The sequence below is a fragment of the Lissotriton helveticus genome, chromosome 1_2 (assembly GCF_964261635.1).
Source record: "Lissotriton helveticus chromosome 1_2, aLisHel1.1, whole genome shotgun sequence".
In the NCBI taxonomy this organism is placed as follows: Eukaryota; Metazoa; Chordata; class Amphibia; order Caudata; family Salamandridae; genus Lissotriton; species Lissotriton helveticus.
In genome coordinates this window covers 116,286,121-116,308,500 of record NC_136058.1, presented here as the reverse complement: position 1 = coordinate 116,308,500, position 22,380 = coordinate 116,286,121, and the positions used below count along the sequence as shown (strand labels likewise).

Below are 22,380 nucleotides of genomic sequence, written 5' to 3'. Positions count from 1 at the left end.
ACCTGGCTTGGCAGTTCGGGCTGGATTGTTCCCATTAGGCACAGGGTCAAGACTGATTTGCATATGGCTGGGTCTGAACTGTGTTGACGAAGTGAGCTAAAGAATGATGATGGATTCAACCCAGATCTGCGACTGGGGGAGAGTGTCTGAAAAGTTTCAGTGCTCCGTCCATCATCTCCTTGTGTTTGTTGGTATAGCCAGCCATCCTAGAAATAATCTATGAATCCTGCATTTCACCAGTTGGCTGTTTTCTCCTAAGGGTATGCTGAAAGGTTTTGGCAAGTGGGCTCACAAGCGGCACATGAACTTTGCAGCCTATCGACTTTAGCCGTAGGGGAGATGGGCACCATACCTCTACCGCAGAACTGCTTTGTTCCTTGCTGAGGCTGGACAGGTTGGCCATTTAGATCAGCTCTACCAAATCCGCTAAAGGAGCGGTAAGGGTGGTGTGGTTGGAGAGGCCAGGTGAATAGGCTCAGAGGGTGTGCTGTAGTACTGCTCTCCTTAAATCGCTCTAAAGCAGAATCACCTTTCGCCGCAAACAGGCGGGACAGGCGGGACTGTCAAAGGGTGTGGGTGTGGGAAAGTGGGATATTTCTGGCATAGATACCACCACTATTTGCATGGTGTCAGTGTGTTGTGACTGTAGTTCACTGGGATCCTGCTAACCAGGACCATAGTGGCAGTGCTCTTTGCTCTAAATTCTATGGTAAGCACTTTGTACATAGCAAACACAATAAGATGCTGTACGGAGCGCTAAAAAGGTTTTAGACACTCACACCCAGTCACTATTACATCTGGGTTGAATCCATCATGGATCTTTAGCTCACTTCACCACCCATGCTCAGACCAAGCCATATGCAAATCAGTCTTGACCATGTTCCTCATGGAAACAGTCGAGCCCGAACTGCGTGTCTGAAAAGTTTCAGCGCTCCGTCCGTCATCTTATTGTGCTTGCTTTGTTTGCCCTATCTTGGCATGGTATGCCCATACATGGGTCCCTTGCTCACCTTGGCACTGGATTCAAGCTAGCCTGGCTGATGAGGGGTGTTAACCCAAAACCGGTCCCAGCATGCTTGTTTTCAGTCCAGGGAAGACATGGCTTGGCAGTTCGGGTTGGACTGTTCCTACCCTGCTGCCGACCCTAGACAGTGTTCTGTCTCCCTGCTGATGAGCTAAACTCGGGAAGGGGAACCTGACAAAGGATTTACTGCGGAGAGGTGTGACCACCTCTCCTTTAGAAATAGGTAGGTTGAGGGCGCTTTCGAGCACCACCACACTACATTGAAGATCATATTAGGTGCCCTCCTTGCATAAACCAGTTTTGCCCATTTCAGGAACCCTTGACTCCTGTTCTGCGAAGCACTGCACAAAGGATAGGGGAGTTTCCACCCCCTGTCCAGCTCCTCCCTAGTGGGGTCCCAAGAGCTCCAGGTGGCCACTTGATTCTGCCATGTTGAATTTTGGCCCCTGGAAGCATCTAACTTGCTAAGCCTGCTGAGTAGCATCCCTGACTACCCCCGATAGGTGGATCACCACAGAAGAAGTCCTTCTCCTTTTCTAGGGTTACTTAATGGCTTCCCTGAGGGTGGGGCCTTAGATTAGTCCAGACACCATCTTCAAGGACAGACTGCCTGTCTTCCTAAGATTGTCCAAAGACTGTTCTGCTAGTGGACACTGGTACTCTGCTGCTTCTTTGAACCTGGACTAAAGACAAGACTGCTTTCAGTGGGAAGACTCCTGCTGCAACTTTGTTGCCCGCTCTTCAAGTTTCTGCAACTCCGTGGCAGTGCATCCTCCGAGTCAGCAAGGACTCTGCCTGCATCTAAAAAACAAGGAGTCAATTCCCTGCATCCGCAGTCAGCGCTAGGTCGACGACCAGTTTGCTGTTGTCCCACGGACATCGCTCCAGCATTGCACAGCTCCAAGAACAACTTCCTGTCTGCATCTTCTGCACCGTGGCCTCCGTCTTCTGTGTGCTGCTGAGGCTTCCCTGTGACTTCCTGTGCCTTATGCCGTCTGGTGGTGCTCTGAAGTCTCCCCTCCCTACCTAATTCTAAAGGAAAGGTGGTCACACCTCTCCTTTGCAGGGAATTCTTTGTTCAGCGTCCCCTGACTGAGTTACACTCATCAGCAGGGGGCAGAACACTGTCCAGGGTCAGCAGCAGCGTGGGCTGCCAAGCAGACTCTGTAAGGCTACACAGGTATGTATTGGGGGGTCCTCTAAGGAGCCCCCCAGGACATGGTATCATGCAACTAACACTGGAATTGGTGAAGTTGCATGAGTCCAACATGTTTGACATCAAACATGACCAGATTCGGTGATAGCCATTATGTTGTTGGACATCTCGACATGCGAGTGTCCACTATATACCTTAACATGGCTGTCCCACACTTACAAAGCCCAGAGAATGGAGTCCGGGGTTTGTATGGGGTACCTCTGCTTGTGCAGGGGTACCCACACACTTGGAACCATGCACCCTGTCTATGGACTGAAGGACCTACATATGGGTCAAAAGTGCAGTGACTGGGCTATAAAGAAAACCTTATATCTAAAGTGAAATTGCATGCACCAATTCATGCAGACTGGGATAGCAGCTCTGTGGACCCAGTTTCCACTGACTCCCAATGGGTGGCGCAATACATGCTGCAGCCCATGGGAGTCCCCTGGTGTACCAATGCCCTGGTACATATACTAAGGACTGACAGTGGTATCCCAGTATGCCAATTGTGGGGTGTACAAAGTACTTACCATCAATTTTAGAGGAGAGAGCACTACCACTGGGGTCCTGGTTAGCAGGCTCCTAGCGCACTACAGTCAGAACATACTGACACCAGGCAAAAAGTGGGGGTATCTATGCAATAAAGATCCTACTTTCCTACAACCCTGAAAAAGGTGCATTAATTAACAAGGAAGTAGTGAAGCAGTCAATTCAAACAAACTTTATTCGGCATATAGATATATAACCATAAAAGCATCCTACAATAAAAACATTTCATCATACAAAAATTTTAAATACATTTTCGTATCATAAATTTTCACAAAAGCACATCTCGGGGAAAGCTACTTGGAAGTAGAGCGTACAAAACCTTTGTCTTGTTAGATAACATCTATGATGTACATTTCTTGTAAAAATAAGATATAGGTGTTTGCCCAAAGAAATTGGTCCTTCACAATAAGATCTAACACCCAATTTTGTACTGAGTTCGGCTACCCTCCATTTTTCTCTAGATTTCAAGAATCTCCTCTTGAGCTCCACTCTGCTATAAGTTTGAATGCTCTCAAGATCTTTAAAGTTAGTTACCATGTTACACTCAGTAAATAATCTACCAATATAATGTAACCATGGTATATTCCTATAGTAATCTAATTTAAGGCATTCCAGGATTATGTCTTTAGTAAAGTATGCTTTTTCTTTCGTCCAAATACTATACCACAGTATGAGGGCAGACACATTGATCAGATCGCTCCTATATGGTGCATCTAGCTCCTTCGGGGCTATATATATGGCTGTTGAGTTTGGGACCAATAATACCCTTCTAAGAATTTATTCCCAAGTGTTTGTAATGGGGAGATATCTGCCATGCCCCATATTGCTCCACCATGGCAAACCCCTGTGATACACTTGCTCCCATATAACTTTAAGATCTCACGCATCGGCTTAATGCCTATTTTCTGAGAGAATCTAAAAATAGCCTTGCTTGGTCTCACAAATTTTAATTTACAAGAATTTACAGACCATGGTCCCTTGCTATTAAAAAGTAACCCCAAGTAGGAAAAAGTAGATGTCCTTTCGATGGGTGTTCCATCAACATTATGGGCTCAACTCTTAGTTTTCGTTTTCCCACATGTCATGACAAGTGTTTTGCTCAAATTTATTTTTTAATCTTTTTTAGTCAAGAGTTGGAGGCCATTTGCAGTCCTAGATATTAGGACAACATCAGCTGCGTATAATAAAAATGGGGTGACACGTTTACCAACAACAGGGGTATCGGTTTTCAAACTTGTAAAAAAAATTAATACCGTTAATAAAAAGAGAAAATAAAAGGGGGGCAAGGACACAGTCTTGTCTAATTCCTCTAGGTACTTTAAAGTGCGTTGTGCATTCCCCCTTCTGGTCATAGCGTATTTTCCAGGTTAAGTGGGCATATATCGGAGCTAGGAAATTTATAATATCACACAGGGCACCCATCGCTGCTAATGTTTGCCATAACTTCGAATGGTTTACCAGGTAGAACGCATTGGAGAGGTCGACAAAACAGAGATGAAGTAAACCTTCTTTGGCAAGTGTGTATTCCCTATAAGCAGCTTGAGGTTGACGCACTGCTCAACCGGTCCAATACCCCTTCTAAAACCGTACTGTGCGTCAGTTAAGATGTTTTTGTCTCTTGCCCAACATTCAAGCCTAGCTAATAAAACTCTGCCCATTAGTTTAGAGGTGGCTATTCGTCGGTAGCTTTGTGCGCTACCTCTATCGCCTTTTTTAAAAATAGGGACAATAACACTTTCAGCCCAAGTTACTGGTAACACCCCATTAATAATAGCATTAAACAAGTTAACGAGAAAGCGGGACCAGAGATCTAAATTATACTTAAAAGCATCAATGGGGACCCCATCAGGTCCTGCAGCTTTTCCACTTGCACTATTTTTTAATGCTATTTTTATCTCTTCTATGGTGATTGTTACTATCTTTGGAGTAGATGTTATGATAATGGAGCAATTTTCATCTACTTCTGCAGACTGTTGCGTGGGATTAAAGATATTTCCAAAATGGGATAGCCAATCCAATTTTGTTGTGTTGTGTTGGTGTTAGCTAAATAGCTTGATTTTAATAAGTGTTAGCTGACTACCTTGCTCCCCCTCTTTACAGCAGCCTAGGACCACTCCCAGCCGAGCATTGACGCTGTGGAGCCGGTCCAGAGCATAAAAATAGCATAAAAATAGCGGCGGCCATCTTGTGTGTGGGGTAGGATCGAGTGCGCTCTAGTTGCGCATAAAAGGGGTCCCAGAACACCTAGCACTTGATTGCCCGTTTGTTGAGCACCTCCTGAGGCGGAAGCCGGGAGGCTGTTGCATGATATTGTACATTTTGCGCTGTATTACTTCTTAATCCCGTTTTTTAAATTGTATTTGCAGGCAAAATCGGCGTTTTTACTTATTGCACCGAAATGTTAGCTAAATAGCTTGATTTTAATAAGTGTTAGCTGACTACCTTGCTCCCCCTCTTTACAGCAGCCTAGGACCACTCCCAGCCGAGCATTGACGCTGTGGAGCCGGTCCCGAGCATAAAAATAGCGGCGGCCATCTTGTGTGTGGGGTAGGATCGAGTGCGCTCTAGTTGCGCATAAAAGGGGTCCCAGAACACCTAGCACTTGATTGCCTGTTTGTTGAGCACCTCCTGAGGCGGAGCCGGGAGGCTGTTGCATGATATTGTACATTTTGCGCTGTATTACTTCTTAAGCCCGTTTTTTAAATTGTATTTGCAGGCAAAATCGGCGTTTTTACTTATTGCACCGAAATGTTAGCTAAATAGCTTGATTTTAATAAGTGTTAGCTGACTACCTTGCTCCCCCTCTTTACAGCAGCCTAGGACCACTCCCAGCCGAGCATTGACGCTGTGGAGCCGGTCCCGAGCATAAAAATAGCGGCGGCCATCTTGTGTGTGGGGTAGGATCGAGTGCGCTCTAGTTGCGCATAAAAGGGGACGGCCATGCCTTCGCGCAGCGAACGCGCACAGCGGACGCGCCTGACCTCCGCCGGAGTCGAGCTAGAGTCAGGCCCGTCTACGCCCGTCCACGTCCGGCCGGGTCCAGGGGCCATAAGCCCTGGCCCAGGTCCTCAGTATTCCAGGGAAACCTTACTCGCACTAAACACTAACACCAGTCTCTTATGCCCGCGCATATTGGATACATTGAAGCAGGAAAGATTGCTGAAATATACAGCTAAGCCACCTACTTACAAGACTAATTTGAAGAGGGAAGTTGGTAAAATAACCTCACAGAGCATTGCTCTTCTTAATACACGTTCCCTCCAAAAACACAATCTGGAAGTGTTCTCCCTTCTCCAAGAAGACAACCTAGATGTCTTGGGAGTTACGGAAACCTGGTTAGAAGACTCGTCCATGCCCGACTTGGTAGCAGCACTACCCCCTAATTTCTGTGCCACTATTCATAACAGGAAAGATGGTAGAAAAGGGGGGGGAGTCGCCCTTCTATATAAAAAATCTTTTAAATCCGAGATCATCTGTGCAGATAGTCTGGAAGGTGCGGATATTCTGGGAGTTAAGCTCTGCTCCAGCACCAACTGCTTGGTGATACTCCTAGTTTACCGCCCCCCTAGGACTTCCCCAGCTTTCATAGAACCTTTTCTGGGTCTGGTTCATGACCTACGAACTAGGTATGAGGGTCTCATGATTATGGGAGACTTTAACCTCCATTGGGAGGAATCCCCCAAAGACGCTATGTCAAAACAGCTAGATGAAGCATTGACTTCGTTAGACCTATTCCAGAGGGTGAATGGTCCGACTCATGAGAAAGGTCATACACTGGACCTGATCTGGACGTCAGTCCCGATGCTAGGCCCTATTACTATATCTCCCTGCATATGGTCGGATCATCACCTGTTACAGGGTAGAATAGTATTTCCAGGACAAAGCGCACCGCACACCGCTGAGTGGCAGGTCGTGAGAAGGTGGAACACAATCAACACCGACACACTTATCTCCACTCTAGAGAGACTACCACCTCACCTTAATAGACAACCAGAGGATGACACTGAGACAGCCAGTCTCAAACTATCTCAAAAACTGGAAAGCGTCATTGAGGTGGTGGCACCTGCACGAAGGGTTAAAATTGGAGATAAGGAGAAAAGTGCACCATGGTTCAATGAGGCACTAAGGCTATTGAAACGCTCCCTGCGTCGGACAGAGAGAGCCTGGCGCAAGGGGTATGACTCTGACAGTCGAACCTTATATGCCAAAGAGCTAACCATATACAAACAAGCTATTAGGGCTAGGAAGGCTGAGTTTTATGAAGATAGAATTGCAACCTCTCCTAATCCCCAGAAAGAAATTTTTAAAGTTCTGTCTGAATTGAGGAAAAAGAAGGAACAGCCCCCCTCCTTCTCACAAGAAGACTGCCAAAAATTTCAGTCTTTTTTCACCACTAAGATTGTTGATCTTCTGTCCGAAATTAAGATGACCCCCAGACTGGACTGTCCCGATACTCTGACCAAAACGACCCCAACAGTCACTCAGCCCCTTACCTCAATACCCTTACTCACTAAGGAAACTATCAGAACAGTGATGGGCCGAGTTAAATCAGGTTCACCGGCGGACCCGTGTCCCCCAAGGGTCTTTAAACAAGCATGGTTAGGGCTAGAGGACGACATACTATCACTCCTGAATAGCTCACTCATAACTGGACAGGTTCCATCCAACTTCAAGGAGGCTCGCCTGATCCCCCTCCTGAAAAAGGCAGGGGCTGATACTAAGATCCTGAAAAACTACAGGCCCATTTCACAGTTACCGTTCCTATCAAAAATCTTGGAACAACACGTATTGCCCACTCTCTCTCAACATCTAGAAAATAACTCTCTACTAGAGCCTAACCAGGCTGGTTTCAGGGCCCACCATAGCACGGAATTGGTCATGCTTTCCGTGCTGGACGACCTGAGACTTAAAGCGGACAGGAAGGACCCATGTGCCCTGGTGCTGTTAGACCTCTCCGCGGCATTCGATACGGTCAGGCATGACCTATTGTTGTCGCGGATGTGGGATCTCGGTATTCAGGGCACCGCCCATGCCTGGCTGACATCCTTCCTGGAGTCACGGGTCCAGAGAGTGCAATTGGCTAACCTGGTATCGGAGGCAGTAGGTATCACATGCGGAGTCCCTCAGGGCTCGGCATTATCACCTTTATTGTTCAATGCCTACCTGCAACCTCTCATCTCAACATTAAATCAGATGGACTGCAGTATATACAACTATGCCGACGATACGCAGATTATTATTCAAATTGACAACTGTCCAATGGCATACCAGAGAATGCAGAACATCCTAAAATTCACTGTGAACTGGATGACGACCAACTCATTAAAAATAAATCCCGATAAGACCGAGGTGTTGGCGATTACAACGGCATCCAGCCCCTGGAACAATCTCCTCTGGCCTACCGAATTAGGGCCATCCCCAATACCAGCTGAAGCAGTGAAAAGCTTGGGCCTGATTATTGATGCAAGCCTCACCATGTCTGCCCAAATCTCAGCCGTAGTGGGTACTTGTGTGGGGCTAATGAGGCAATTGCGCAAACTATCCCCGATCCTGACGGTAGACACGCTTAGAAGAGCAGTATCAGCACTGATCCTGGCACGTCTGGATTATGGCAACGTTCTGTATGACAATATCTCTCAAAAACTGTTGAGTAGACTTCAGATAGTCATGAACGATGCCGCCAGACTGATCTTCAATAAACCTAGGAGGACTCAGGCTACTCCCCTCCTCCATAAACTCCATTGGCTGCTGGTGAAACAACGGGCCAAATTCTAGGGCCTATGCATTACGCATAAAGCACTGTACGAACAAGCCCCAAAATATATCAAGAAACGTCTAGTTCCATACGCCCCAAGCAGGAATTTACGATCAGCAGACGCTGCTTTACTGATTTGTCCGCGCTTCAAACTTTCCTCCTTTGGAGGGCGAACTTTCTCCCATACAATCCCCAGTGCATGGAACAAACTGCCAGAGAGCCTGCGCAAAGAAACAAATCTTTTATCTTTCAGAAAAAAGCTAAAAACAGTGTTGTTTCAGGAGGCTTGGGGTACTGCCTAACTCTCTTCCCTCTAGCATGGTGCTCACTCTCTGCAAAGCGCTTAGAGACCCCTGGGTGATAAGGCGCTATAGAAATCTAATATACCAATACCAATACCAATCTTCTGGCATAACTAATGTGTTGACCTTTAAGGATGATACATCTTTAAACAGATGTTGGTCTATAGTTTTCCAGAATAGGATAGGGTTTCTAGTCTCTGCGGCTTGGATCAGGTTATGCCAAGCATTCTCCCTAATTTCAGTTTTTCTCAGCTTTAAAGCTTGCTTGTAGCTCTTCCGAAGACTACAGATTTGTTCTCTATTCCTAGGTTTACTTTTTAGTTCTTCCTTCAAGTCCCTATTTAGTCTAGAGCAATGATGGTTAAACCAACGTGGGCAGTCATCACTGTTGTTCCTGTTTTTAGCCTTCAGATCCTTAGAAATGTCATCAGAGATAATTTGGAATGCCAAAACAATTTCAATATTACTGGAGGATTTGTCCATGCATGTTTTTATGTGATGGTTATTTTTTTTTTATTACATTTTCCACAAAAAATGTGGGGTCGACACCTGTCCACTTTATCAATATCCCATTTTCTCCTTGCGTTTTAATGTTAGTTGCAGCGGCAGTAGTGTTCGCTCTATGATATAATTTGGAGTTTAATATTAGCAAGAGGGGGTGGTAGTCACTAAGCAAACTAGGTTGTATAGAACATTTATCAACCAGGGACCTACAGTTCCTAGATATTAAAAGTGGTCAATACTTGAAGAGGACCTAGCCCCCACATTTGCATGTTTAACAAGAGCTCCCTCATTGGAACCTGGCTCCATGATTTCTAAGTTAAGTTTATGCATAACATGATTGATTGTTTTGCCATAGAGATTGTGAGGGAAATGGGGAATATGATCTCCCAGTGCGTCTTCATAGCCACATTGGCCCCTTATAATATATTTACATAATTCACTATTAAAATCCCCTGCCCAGATTAATATATTTTCACCCCCCAATTCATTCAGGAATTTGTCCAACTCTACCTCCAGTTTTATAATTATCTCTTGTCTTGTATTATCAAAAATATTGTTGTAGAAATAAAATAAGTACAATATTCTGCTTTCCTTTGATGGTAAAAACTAAGAACTGGAAGTGTTGTGCATTTGTATAGGTTGCCTTTATGGTCAAAGGTGCAGACACAGAGCTTAATACTGCCAGGCCTCCGCTCGCTCTCCCAGCCTTAGACGGTATTGCTTTAGAAAAGAGAGTTTTAAAATCATTGATAAAAAAGACTTCTGTCGACCATGTTTCCTGTTAGAGAATCAAAGCACAGTACTGAATACGTTTAAGCCATACTGGGTTATGCAATTTATTTTTGACCCCTGCAAAATTCCATGACATAATTTGTAGTGACCCAACCAATGGGCAGCTTGTTGAAACTACCCCAAACTGACTACTCTGGAAGACGGGATCAGCACGAACATTTGGTTGAGGCGCTTCCATGATATCTGCTTCTATACCTTTTGAGAGGATACAATAATTGCCTTTATTTATCTGCTCTATAGTCACACATACTACAGCTATGCTGCTAGTACTATATGCTCTCTCATACGGTTCCAACTCTAATGTGTTAGGCGGAGGCTTAGGCACTAGTTCCTCTAACACGAGGGAGCTATCTTTGAAGAGAGTTACATCACTACAAGATCTAAATAGACCCTCGTCCTGATTCGGGTTGCTACTTTGAGGTGCCAGTCAATCAATATCCTCTAGGGTGTTAAAGATATCATAACGATTGTTGACTGGGATAGCATACCTAGTTTGCCTTACCCCGGTTGTTTTGTCTTCCTCTAGCATATACTGCGGGGATCTAAATGGTTGGTAAAAAAAGCCCAGGGGTAAGATGTTTATACCCGTTGTACTGACTTGCCAATCACCCCCCCTTACCTAGTATGGTTCGGATCAGAGCTGGAGTCCAAAAAGTTAGGACTACACAAACTCCATCTAAGGTCTTTTTAGAATTACCAACCCAGCCAAATCGTCGAGCCATCTTAAACTCTGTGAATAACGAGTTTGTGATGCCTGTTCTAGTACTTACTAGGTGTAAGGACTTATTGCTAAGTGTTGACCAATGCTCCATCTCCTCTGATGGCAGGTGGGGAACATTGGTCAGTATAACCGTATATGGGGTTACTTCGGGAGGGAAGTGTAAATTACAGCGGTCAGCCAGGTTACCCCTAGTTAGGTTCCGATATCTTGAGTCACTTAGAGTCTGGGCACCTTGTTTATCAAAATCTCTAGCGGGAAGAATTTCTCTTTGTGTGTTTAGCAACTGCTCGCTGTTTCCAGTCATACCCTGTACAGGCTGTGGTTGGTTATTGGTGCAAGGTTGTTCTCTTGGGTGGTGTGGCCCAGGCCCAGCCGAAGCGTTGGATATATGGGAGCAATCGTGTTGGCACTGCCGAGGCCGGACCCCATCCCCCGGGTTACTAATCTCCTCGTGCTTTAGACCCACGGATCTACTTGTTAAAGCACCCATTGTAATACATTGACAGGTCACTTGGGGAGTTTGGGGAAATTACCCACCTGGTTTTCCAATTGTGCTACAGTCGCCTCCAGAGCAGATCATTTAAGTATGAGTGGATTCAAGAGAGCTGATCCAGAACTCCATATTATCACCCTCCTGACTTAAAATAGCGGCTATTTGTACAGTGTCCTTAGGCGCTGTTGGATATCCTGTACAAACCTCCATCTCCACAGCCTTATGTTTCTATCCCATAGCCTTGGAAGGTGGGATATTTTTCTTAGTAACAGACTTGGCCTTTCTTTTCTTAGAAGGAGGTGCTGAGTTTGTCCCTTGACTGATTTTAACTTTCTGGCCCCTAGTGACTAAATTCGGTCTTGTAGTACTATCAGATACTTCAATTCAGTCAACGATCTCTGAATCTGATTCCGATATGTGATGGTCTGCCGATATGAGGGGTTACTGATAGGATTGATGTTTTCAGAGGGAGCATTTACACTCACATGGCAGGGGGACAGCTTGAATTAAGGCTGACTCTGCCCTTAATAGGAATGCATCTAGTGTCCCCACCACGCCTTGCCCTTTGCGCTTACTCATACGTTCTTCCCCACCAATCGATCAATACAGTATAATCTGGTTCAGTCTTCAGAATAATGAGGAAACAAGTTAAAAAAAGCGGTATCAGTCGTTATTTCAGACCCAGTACCTTAAGGCTCTGTTCGAGTCCAACTCAGCAAGTGTCCATTGGCCACAACCAGTCCTGTCCTGTAGTTGTTAATAACCTGGCCAGGCCCGGCCTTTGACGAGCATGGACAGTTCCGCCCTTGGCCCAGTCTTTTCCTGCGCGTTTCCCGCGGGAACCCTGTGTCCCTTTTGAGCACCTCCTGGCGCGGTCTGTGGCGTGTGCTGCATGTGCGCCGCTAAGGCTGCTGGGGATTGTAGTCTGTGGGCTGGACCGCCCTCCTCTCTCGTGACCGGCAATCCAGCAGTGACCCACAAATGACTCTGGTGGCGGCAGAAGCAGGGCAAATCAGGTAAGTTAGGCTGAGCTCCCGCGCCGCGGGAGCCCTGTGTCCCTTTTGAACGCCTCCTGGCGCTGTCTGTGGCGTATGCAGCGTGCGCGCCTCTAAGGCTGCTGGGGATTGTAGTCTGTGGGCTGGACCGGCCACCTCTCTCGCGACCGGCAATCCAGCAGTGAGCCCCAAATGACTCTGGCGGCGGTGGCGGCAGAAGCAGGGCAAATCAGATAAGATAGGCTGAGCGCCCGCGCCGCGGGAGCCCTGTGTCCCTTTTGAGCGCCTCCTGGCACTGTCTGTGGGGTGTGCGGTGTGCGCGCCGCTAAGGCGCTGGGGATTGTAGTCTGTGGGCTGGAACGGCCTCCTCTCTCAGACCGGCAATCCAGCTGTGACCCCCAAATGACTCTGGCGGGGGTGATGGCAGTAGCAGAGCTAATCAGGTAAGTATGCTGATACACTTCAAGATTGTAGATTAGCTCAGGAAGTACGCAAACGGATAGTGCAGTATCATGTGCATTTATTGCTGGGGAATGGACACACATTTTATCTCTTGTTGATTAATAATCCTCAGCACAGATTTTATCTATTGTGCCTCAGATTAAACATTGTGTGGCATAGATTTAATCTATTGTGCTTCGAATAAAACATCATGCACTTCTTGGTTGCGCTTCCCATCTGTGGCACCTGGTTTGAGAATTTGCCTGTATGATGAAAGCACCACTCGGAGCACCTTGCACTTTACAATGTTTTGCAAATTTGCATGTTTTGAAGATAAGGAGGGCTAGGCAAGCGCTACTGGCAATATAGCAATTAGCATCTGTAAATACCTGTTTTGCTGTAAACAGATTTTTAGGATGTCGCCTGAGATTAAAGAAACAATTTGGTTAAATCAGCTCAATGAATTGTACCTTTAAGTTTCTATCTACTTGCTGTGCATATAGGGCCCTCAGTATTGTGTTTTTAAGTCACTACGTTGTTTATGCCTGTATTGATTTAATTAACAGTTTTCTTATTATATGGTTTTCTTATTTGTTATTTTTATTATACTTGTATGCCTTAGGAAGGCACAAAGGGCCCGGTGTAGGTCGCCAATTACCGGTCGGTAACGGCCGATTTTGGACGTTACCGACCTGTATTTGAGTTTTGCTATGTAGGGGGCTGAAAATTACAGAATCAGTAAATTTACCGATTCGGTAAATTACCGAATCGGTAAATATACCGATTCTGTAATTCCAAATGTAGGTGGCACAGTTTACAGTGCCACAGGCCTTTAGAAATTCGTTATTTACCATGTAATACTGTTACATGATAAATTACGAATTTCTGTGTACATGCACATCTGTGCATGTACACCTGTGCAATGTGGCACACATACATGCCCCAAGGGCATGTATGTGTGTCACATTGCACACATTGCACACAAGGCAAACCTGGGGTCCTATAGGGTGTCAAAGTGACACCCTGTCCCCTTTGGCAATTCGGTATTTTTACCGATTCTGTAATTACAGAATCTGTATTTGCCAGTGATTCCTATGGGCTTCAAGGCCCATAGGAATCAATGGCAAATACCGATTCTGTAATTACAGAATCGGTAAATACCGAATCATACCGATTCGGTATGTTTTACCGAATGAATACCTACATCAGATTTACCGATTCATGAATACCGAATAGGTAAAATTCGGTATTTATGAAGCGGTAAATCTGATTTACCTACATCTAGCCCTAATTGATTATGTGTGTAGATTTTTAGCTTCAGGTTAGATTCATGGGTTACTGATAATGTTTTTCACAAGTGTTATGGTTTTATAAAATCTTCCCGTTGTATTCGCAAACCAGTCTTTTGTGGATATTTTTAAACTTTCCATGACTGTTTTCGTATGTTATGTGCCTAAATATGTCTGTGCTAGGCTGTGATTGTTAAATAGTTTTATTGGTATTGTGTTTTTTTTGTGTGCGTTTATGGTTATTCTCTGGTTGAATAAAGATATTTGACTGACTGTGTAGATCCCATTACCTCCAGAGATCTAAGCCCCATTTGGTGGCCAGCTTTCTACTATGCACAGTCTACCATCAGGGCGCTCGTTCTGCATATAACACACTCTCTCCAGGCACTCAAGCCACCTTAGGTGGGCAAGCCTCTACTATGCACAGCCTAGGCCATCTGCGCCACTCCTCATGGAGAGCCTACTCCCTCTAGACACTCAAGCCCAATTAGGTGGGTAAGCCTCTACTATGCAGATGCTGCACTTTCTGTGCAGATCTTCACGGAGGGCTCACTCCCTCCACATACTCCAGCCTCTTGACGTAGCCTAGGGCCTGCTACTTACATTTTGGTGTATTCGTAATATTTTACTTTATGTTAAAAAAAGGCCCTAGAAATACACTGAAAAAAACAAAAGTTAAAGTGGTGTTATAGTTATGGGTGATAATAATGTGTTACATTGTGTTGAAACAAAAACTAGAAATTCACTTCAAAACAAAGATTAAAGTGACGTTATAGTTGGGTTAGGTAATAATGCTGTACTTTATGTTTTAAAAAAACCTTAGAAATTCACTGAAAAAACAAAGATTAAACTTTAAAGTAAGGTTATGGTTACGTGAAAACGTCAGTTAAAAAATACCATTAAAAAAAACACTTATTTACCAGTTATGGTTTACTGAGCTAATTATAACATTTGCCCCTGCCATTCACTGCTTATGTCCTCACATATTGCATCACCCAGGACATGTTCAATGAAATCATTAATGACATCATTGATGGCATCTCAAATGGCATGGCTGGTGGCATCACTGATGACATCATGCAATGAGTGTGGCAGTTTGCTATGCCCTGCTGACACTGAAAGGTATTTGGTGAGCTACAACCAGAGGAGAGAAGAGTGTCATTCAGCTTTCTTTTAATGTTTGAGGTGCAAAGGTTAAGCACCCCCCCTTCACCTTTACAAACACGAGGTAAATCATGTCACATGACTCCTTTGGTGATCTCTACATAAACTATAGTGCCTCCAAAGTAAGGATCCTCTGCACTTGTCAACCAAGACATGACTGAGCTTAACTCAAGACATGGGACTTCTCCCAGTGGTGGGTTTCAGTGCTTTACTTTTGGTTCTGTTTTTCCTTGGTTCTCCTTGTTAGTTTGTCACCGTTGTATGTTTCGACCCCGGCTCTGTATTGGATCCCACCTCTTGATCAAAGTTTCTGAAGTGTGTCTTATCAATGTGAATGGTAACCTCTCCTTGCTTTGTAACTTCAGAGTGCTGCATGTCAGAAGTTGGCAATGGAATCCCGACTATCAGGAGGAGGAAAGGAAGCGGGCTCCTGTACCTCTGGACACTCCTTCTTAGCACAGCAACGCCATGTCACCAACACGCGAAGAAATCTCTCCATCCCAGTTTCTGTTGCAACACCCAATTAAATATTCAAGTAAATGTGTTTCCTAAAGTGGCCTTAAAAATATTTTGTAGCTTCCATTAAACGTATGTGAAAGTGAGAAAACATTGTGATGCTGGACACCGGATATTAAACTCAGAATACGTACATTCCGTTTCCCTGCTTAGTTCATATTTCACATAGGGGAATACTTCAAGAAGTATGTGCCCTAATCAGAGTGGATGCAGCGCTCTTATTTTCATACTTGATTGAAGGAATAGGGAACTGTGATTTACTTGTATTTGTTTTTAATAATTTAACGGCCTTGGTGTGGTTCTTGTTACACATTAGACTACACTGAAGTTTAGCTTATTGCTTTTTATGTAAGGCACCGCAGCCATGAAGATGGCCAACGGGCATTGTAAAACTGCAAAATCTAAACTGGGAGCCAGCATCTAAGCCTCATGAATGCTTGAGACAAAGACAAGTTTAAAATTAAAGGTACAGGGGTACGCCACATTTGTTTTATTGAAAATGTTAAATAAATTAGAACTTAAGTGTGGCCTTACACAGGCACTCAGGTATAAAATAGATGCATTACTATTGGTGAAAGTGGATGTGGATGACGGGCTGGCTACAAGGTAGTCGAGGAGCTTGACGAAAGAATTTCATTAAAACAATCCTATTCTATTGAAAATTAAATGGCCACGTAAAACATGTCTCAGAAGGTGCGCACCCACTTGTCCTATTGCCCTTCATTTTTACTACTAAAAATTGATGCATTTTATTAATGCTCTCTTTGAGTTGCAAATGTCGCTTTGCAAAGCTATGTTTCCAAAAAGAGACAGGTTTCTCCATAAAAGATACTCACGAAGTTGTGTGCAGCACGAGAAGTGTATAACCTATCTACATTATGCCCTAATTAATTGTAATGTAGTAACTAAGTGTATTACAAATGTCTACATAAAGACTTGTGCACATAAATACGAAAGGCCCATCCACGAGGTATTATTTCACTGCCAAAGTGTCTGCATTGTAAAGCAATATGTTTTAATCACGTTTTTGTGTAATGGGTTTGGCTGATTTCAATGGGCTCCTTTATTTAACTCTTAATTGAAACTTCGGACAAAAAACCCTATTTTTAGCAACGTCAATCTTTTTAAAAATTATGTACTTTCGTGATTTGTATGGGAAGTTCCAATGTGGGAAGATTCTAGGCAAAGGTGCTACATCCAAATTCACGACTCTCGCATACACTCATCACTATTACACTGGTAGGACTTCAAGTATTGTCTGCCCTCTATATATGGACCTCATTTAAGACTAGCCATGCACAGACCTGTCTATATGTGTTTTGTCAAGTGAACTAGCCTTGTTAGAGGAAACCATGTATTATTACCTAACAAATGATAGTAAAAAGCCTCGGTCTTCGTAACAATGTCTTAGGCAACACCCTATCTAGTCTTCCTACCATAGCTTAGGCAACAACACCTATAGTATTATCATATCATCTCAGACAAAGCCTATGTTGGATTGTCCCACAATTGTCTGCAATACTAGAACTCTCACACAATCTTAGGCAAACACACATCTTGTATTTCCACAAACTCTTATCCAAAAACCATTTAAACTCACCTCACAATGCCCGACGACATCTCATTGTATCCCTCAAACAATCTAAGACAAAACTCCATCTTGGCCTCCCGTACATATTTATTTCTGTATAGAATTCTCACACAATCCTAGGCTTAGCCCCTCTGTGTCTTCATACACAGTCTTGGGCAAAACCCTATTTACTCTTTGGACACCATCTTATGCAAACCTCTTTCTAGTCTTTTCAAACATTTGTAAGAAAATTTCTATGAAGTTGTCTCACACACACCAACTTTACCGAAATTTGTTGTAGTTTTATAATTAATCATTGATAAAATACAGGTAGCCCCACTCCCTTCCCCTCTTATGAAAACGTGCAAGCTGGTCAATAGTAACCACACACAGAATTGTTCTAACATTTCATCATTCTACCCAGCAGCTGTACCTAAAAGCACACATTACTTACTATTCATTGATGGGAAATAGTTGCGCTAATGCAGACTCATGTAGACTCTACATTTACAAAAAAGGGGGCATTATTTACAACAAGACTGTGTGCCTGCCAGTGTATTGTAGGTGGGGTACCTACCTATGTTTCAGTGTTTAGAAACTAGATGTGTTCTGAATGCTCAATGCGACTGCTGACTGATATTCTGCATGACTACGACTTGAAACTCTTCTGCTAACGCCCTAAGGTAGCGTTTTACTTATGTAACTGTTTGTTTAATTGCTTACTTTTCAGTAAAGCCCCAGCATTAAACTGTACACAGACGTCCATTACCATATCCTACATTGTCCTTTTAATTGTGATCCTGACACTTTACTACGGAGTTATCACAGGAAATAGATTTTTTGTTGAACTGAATTCCATTAATTGTAGGATTACATCCCGTGTCATTTTGCGCCTTTGAGTGCATTCTCTTATGCATATGTGAATGCTTTTATTGACTACCTCTTTTTTAAGTGTTTTAAGGATAATGTGTCTATATTATTGATTTTGAATGTTTAAGCTCTCAGGAGTTGCCACCTTTGCTAATAACCCTGAAGCGTTTTCACCAAAAAGGTTTCTTTGTTTGCATGTTGCTTGTAGTTTTAAATCAATGGTCCCTTAATGTACACACTACCTTTAGTGATTTATTCGAGGCATATGAATACAATGTTATGTGCATATGGCATGTACATTTGTTTAGGTTTTCCAGTAAAGTCTCAAATACAACTGTGTCTTAACCTTAAATATTAGTCTAGCCTAGAAATACTGTTTTTATTGCTAATCATTTCTTATGATGATAACGTTCAAGCTTGTTTTCTTTCATTGTTCACAGTCAGTACGGAAGTTCTGTGTTTTCATTAGATTATTCAAATTGATAATTGGTAACATTCAAAATGACATGATTTCTTGCACACTAGAAAAGCTTAAGAAAATGACAACCATAATAATTTCTTCGGCTTTTCAAAGCCTGTTATTAATGTATGTTTTATTGTTTGCTAAATTTCACAAATTATATTTCCTTTAACTTTTCCATAATTGTTGGTGGGGGGAGGCTCAGCACTAATTAAGATGTGAAAGTTGTAACCTGTTTATAAATGTGTTGACCTGTTCTAAACTCACAATCAATGTGATACTGCACGGAATTTATCCCAAAACTATTTGCACTACTTTGCATTCTTCAATTTTTAGGCATGTGATTCCATGGAAAAAAAATTCTATTTATATTCACATAAAAATTCCTTTCTTAAACTAATTGTCTCCGTGTTTTTTTCATTTCTTATTCCGATGCTTTTAAGTTTGTGTCCTATATGTAAAGATCATTGAGCCGTCCATCAGGTAATACACCTTACCACAAAGGAAAGTATAACATTATTATGTGTTTTTTAACTAGTTCATTTATTGAGTTTACCAAAAATATTATTATAGAGTCGTCCACATAACAGGCAGTTTGTTATTTACACAGTGCTTTTGTGATACATGTATTCAGTTCTTTTATTATAACTCTCCGGTAGAAATAGCCAAAAACAGAAACTCACTAATCAATAGCATATGTAAGAATAATAAGGGAACGAGGAAGGCTGAGAATAGAGAGGAATGAGGGAGAGATCTGTATGGGGATCTAACCTGAGATGCTGCAGAAACCCCTCACCTACCATGAAGTCACTATTCTAGTTGCCGAAGACTAAGGAGAGTCCCTGGAACAGAGGTACCCAAGAACTCGGTTACTTACCTACATTAGCACTAGGCTAGGATTCTACTTGAGTGAGTGGGTTAGAACTAGGGTATGCACGAGGGGTGTATGGGCCATTCGACGTGTGGAGTGAAGATGGGGATTCTGCGGTCGCAGAGTCTGGTGAGGATTCCGGGGGTTGAACAAACAACCAGGCGAGCAGCATCTCAAAGGTAAGTTTTGCTTAACAGTACCCCTGCGCGTCAGTAGATGGCGTCCTCCGGCTCTGCGTCCGTCATTGGCTTCGTCAGCACCAAGATGACGTCACGGAGAGTACTTAGGCACCACCCATGCGTGCTGACATCAGTTCTTTCTTTTTCTGCACCAGCAATCGCAGATCCGGATTGAGCACGTACCGTAGTCACTTTTTGACTACTATTTTGAGACTTTTATCTCCCCCCTTTTTTCTCCTGGTGCACGTAGGGATGCCTGGTTTTAAGTCCTGTGGAGCCTACCCCCGTAACATGTCGATGGCGGACCCCCACGATGTTTGACTCTACTGCCTGGAGACTGATCACGACTCCCAGGACTGCCAGGACTGTCGAGCCATGGCCCGAAGGCCTTGTGGGAGCAGTGCCGGAAATTGCTGGAGGTCTGGCATTCGTCACACCCCCGCACTGGTCTAGGGGCCGTTCCCGGGACCGTCGCTCCTCAGGCTCCAAGAATTCGCCTTTGGACTCTGGTAAGCAACTTCACAAAAAGAAGTCAAAGAAGTGTGTTCGCTCTCTGACGTCTCCACGTCGCTCCTCGGAGGCGGACGAGGGGGACAGGGGCTCCGCCCCTGCGGCTCCCCTGGAGCCTGGGAGTATCATGGTCTCACGGGGACTGGCACCCCCCCAGGGCCGGCTCCTGCAGTGTCCCGGGGTGCCTACCCCCGGGACACTGCTGTTTGCTATGAGAGGGCGGGAGTCTCGCGGCTCTCGCCCTCCCATAGCAAACTTGATTTGGATTTTGAAAGAGAGAGCAGGGAAATCTGTTCTCTCTTTCAAAATCCAAACAAGATTGCTTTTCCACATGCGGAGCTGCATGTTAGCAGATCCCCATGTGGAAAAGCAATGTCCGCTCCCAAACGCGTAGAAGTTGTGTACCAAACGCACTGGAGTCGCGCACCCTACAAATTATGAGTCGTGCATCCAACACGTGCACACCAGGGAGCCGCACTGAGCGCCGCGCTGGGTGCGCGACTTCTAATTTTACCGTAAAAAAATAGCAGAGATCAGTAATTTCTAATATCCTCGTGGACCCCATCCCCTGGGGCTTATAAAAAACGTTGGGGACCATGGGGGAAGCCCCAATGCTCCCACGGTCTCGCCGGCTCCTCGCGTCCTTCAGGAGCCGGCATTGCTTTTCCACATGGGAAGCTGCTAACGTGCATGTGGAAAAGCAATCTGGTTTGGATTTTGAAAGAGAGAATAGAATTCCCTGCTCTATTTTTCAAAATCCAAACCAAGTGGCAGATTTACAAACCCCTTGCGCCACTTTTGCATCATTTTTCCCATGTTAAAAATGACGCAAAAGTGGTGCAAGTGGCTTGTAAATCTGCCCCCAAGTTTGCAATGGGAGGGCGGGAGCCGCGAGACTCTCGCCTTCTCATAGCAAACAGCAGTGTCCCAGGGGTAGGCACCCCGGGACACTGCAGGAGCCGGCACTGGGGGGTGGCGGTCCCCAGGGCCCTCGAGGGCTCCAGGAGGTGGGCCACGCAGCCCCCTCCCACAATGCAGAAAGGCCTGGGGGTGGTGGTCCCCGGGGCTTGGGGGGGCCGTGGAGGGCCCCCCACCTCTAATTTTGCAGGGAGGGCTTGGAGCCCCCCAACCATTTATTTTATAGCCCCGGGGGGTGGCTCTCACTCTTGCATAGCAAACAGCAATGTTGAAAAAATCTTCCGGTAAGATAAGAAAGGATTTTGAAGTCCATCTTGCCGTTTTTGTTGTAGTTTGCTGTAAGTATGCCCGTATGTTTTGTAATGTCGACAATCCCGTCTCCCATTTAAATAGGCACGAAGTATTTATTGAAGTGCATTGTCAATCGTGAAGCAACACTGTTTAATTGTGATCGATAAAGAATTGAAAGAGTTGTGTACTTCTTTTGCTCGTAATGTGCATGGGGGAGATTTACAAGTTCATTGTGTTACTATTGCATCACTTTTAAGATGGGAAAAGTGACACGAAAGTGGCGCATGGGTCTTGTAAATCTGCTACACATTGTTCTGTCTTACTTTGCTTTCCTTTCTGTCATGTAGAAGATCCTGGGTAAATATAACTGTTTCTGTACAGTCAGTACCTTTCAACCCTACCCCCAAACTGCTTACTGCCTGTTACCATAGTAACAGTTCATGGAACACTTAAGTGAGCACAGAGGTTAGAAGTTCACCACACAATGTTGCTAATCGAAACAGTTACTGTGCTGGAGTTTTAAAAGTTTTCCATAGGAACCGTTATTCATAGCTATAGACTCTGGTAAAGAGCTGGTAAAGAGTTAGCCTCAGTATTATACTTCTAGTTATGAATATCATTTCTATTTTTAAATGTTTTCTAACTATATGATAATCACACTAAATAATAGTGAAAAGTTGTCAGAAAAAGAAGAAGTATATATTTTTTATTAACTTTTATTAAAACAACAATAAATAACTAGAAACATACCTTTAAGATAAAAATATAATAAATAACTAGAAACATAACTTTAGCAAAACAATATAATAAACAAAATGTGATATGGACTCCAATAGCAGTAGGGTAGGTAATCTGCAAACAAAAATGAAAATAAGGGTTTAAAAATTAGATCGATGTGACTGAAGGAGGTCAAAGATTACAAGTTAAGGTTATACTTGGCAATATTTGTTAATTTATACATCTGCAGT

At 44.0% G+C, this 22,380-nt stretch overlaps 1 protein-coding gene across 1 annotated transcript in view; it reads left to right on the top strand.

Moving 5' to 3' along the window:
- The window catches only part of HOOK1 (hook microtubule tethering protein 1), a 1,127,940-nt gene extending 1,108,901 nt beyond the window's left edge, over positions 1–19,039 (top strand). The window contains exon 22 of the mRNA XM_078669845.1: positions 15,593–19,039. Coding sequence (XP_078525971.1) covers positions 15,593–15,754 — 162 coding nt within the window. The 3' untranslated portion in view covers positions 15,755–19,039. The remainder of the gene's footprint in view (positions 1–15,592) is intronic.
- Positions 19,040–22,380: the final 3,341 nt, after the last annotated feature.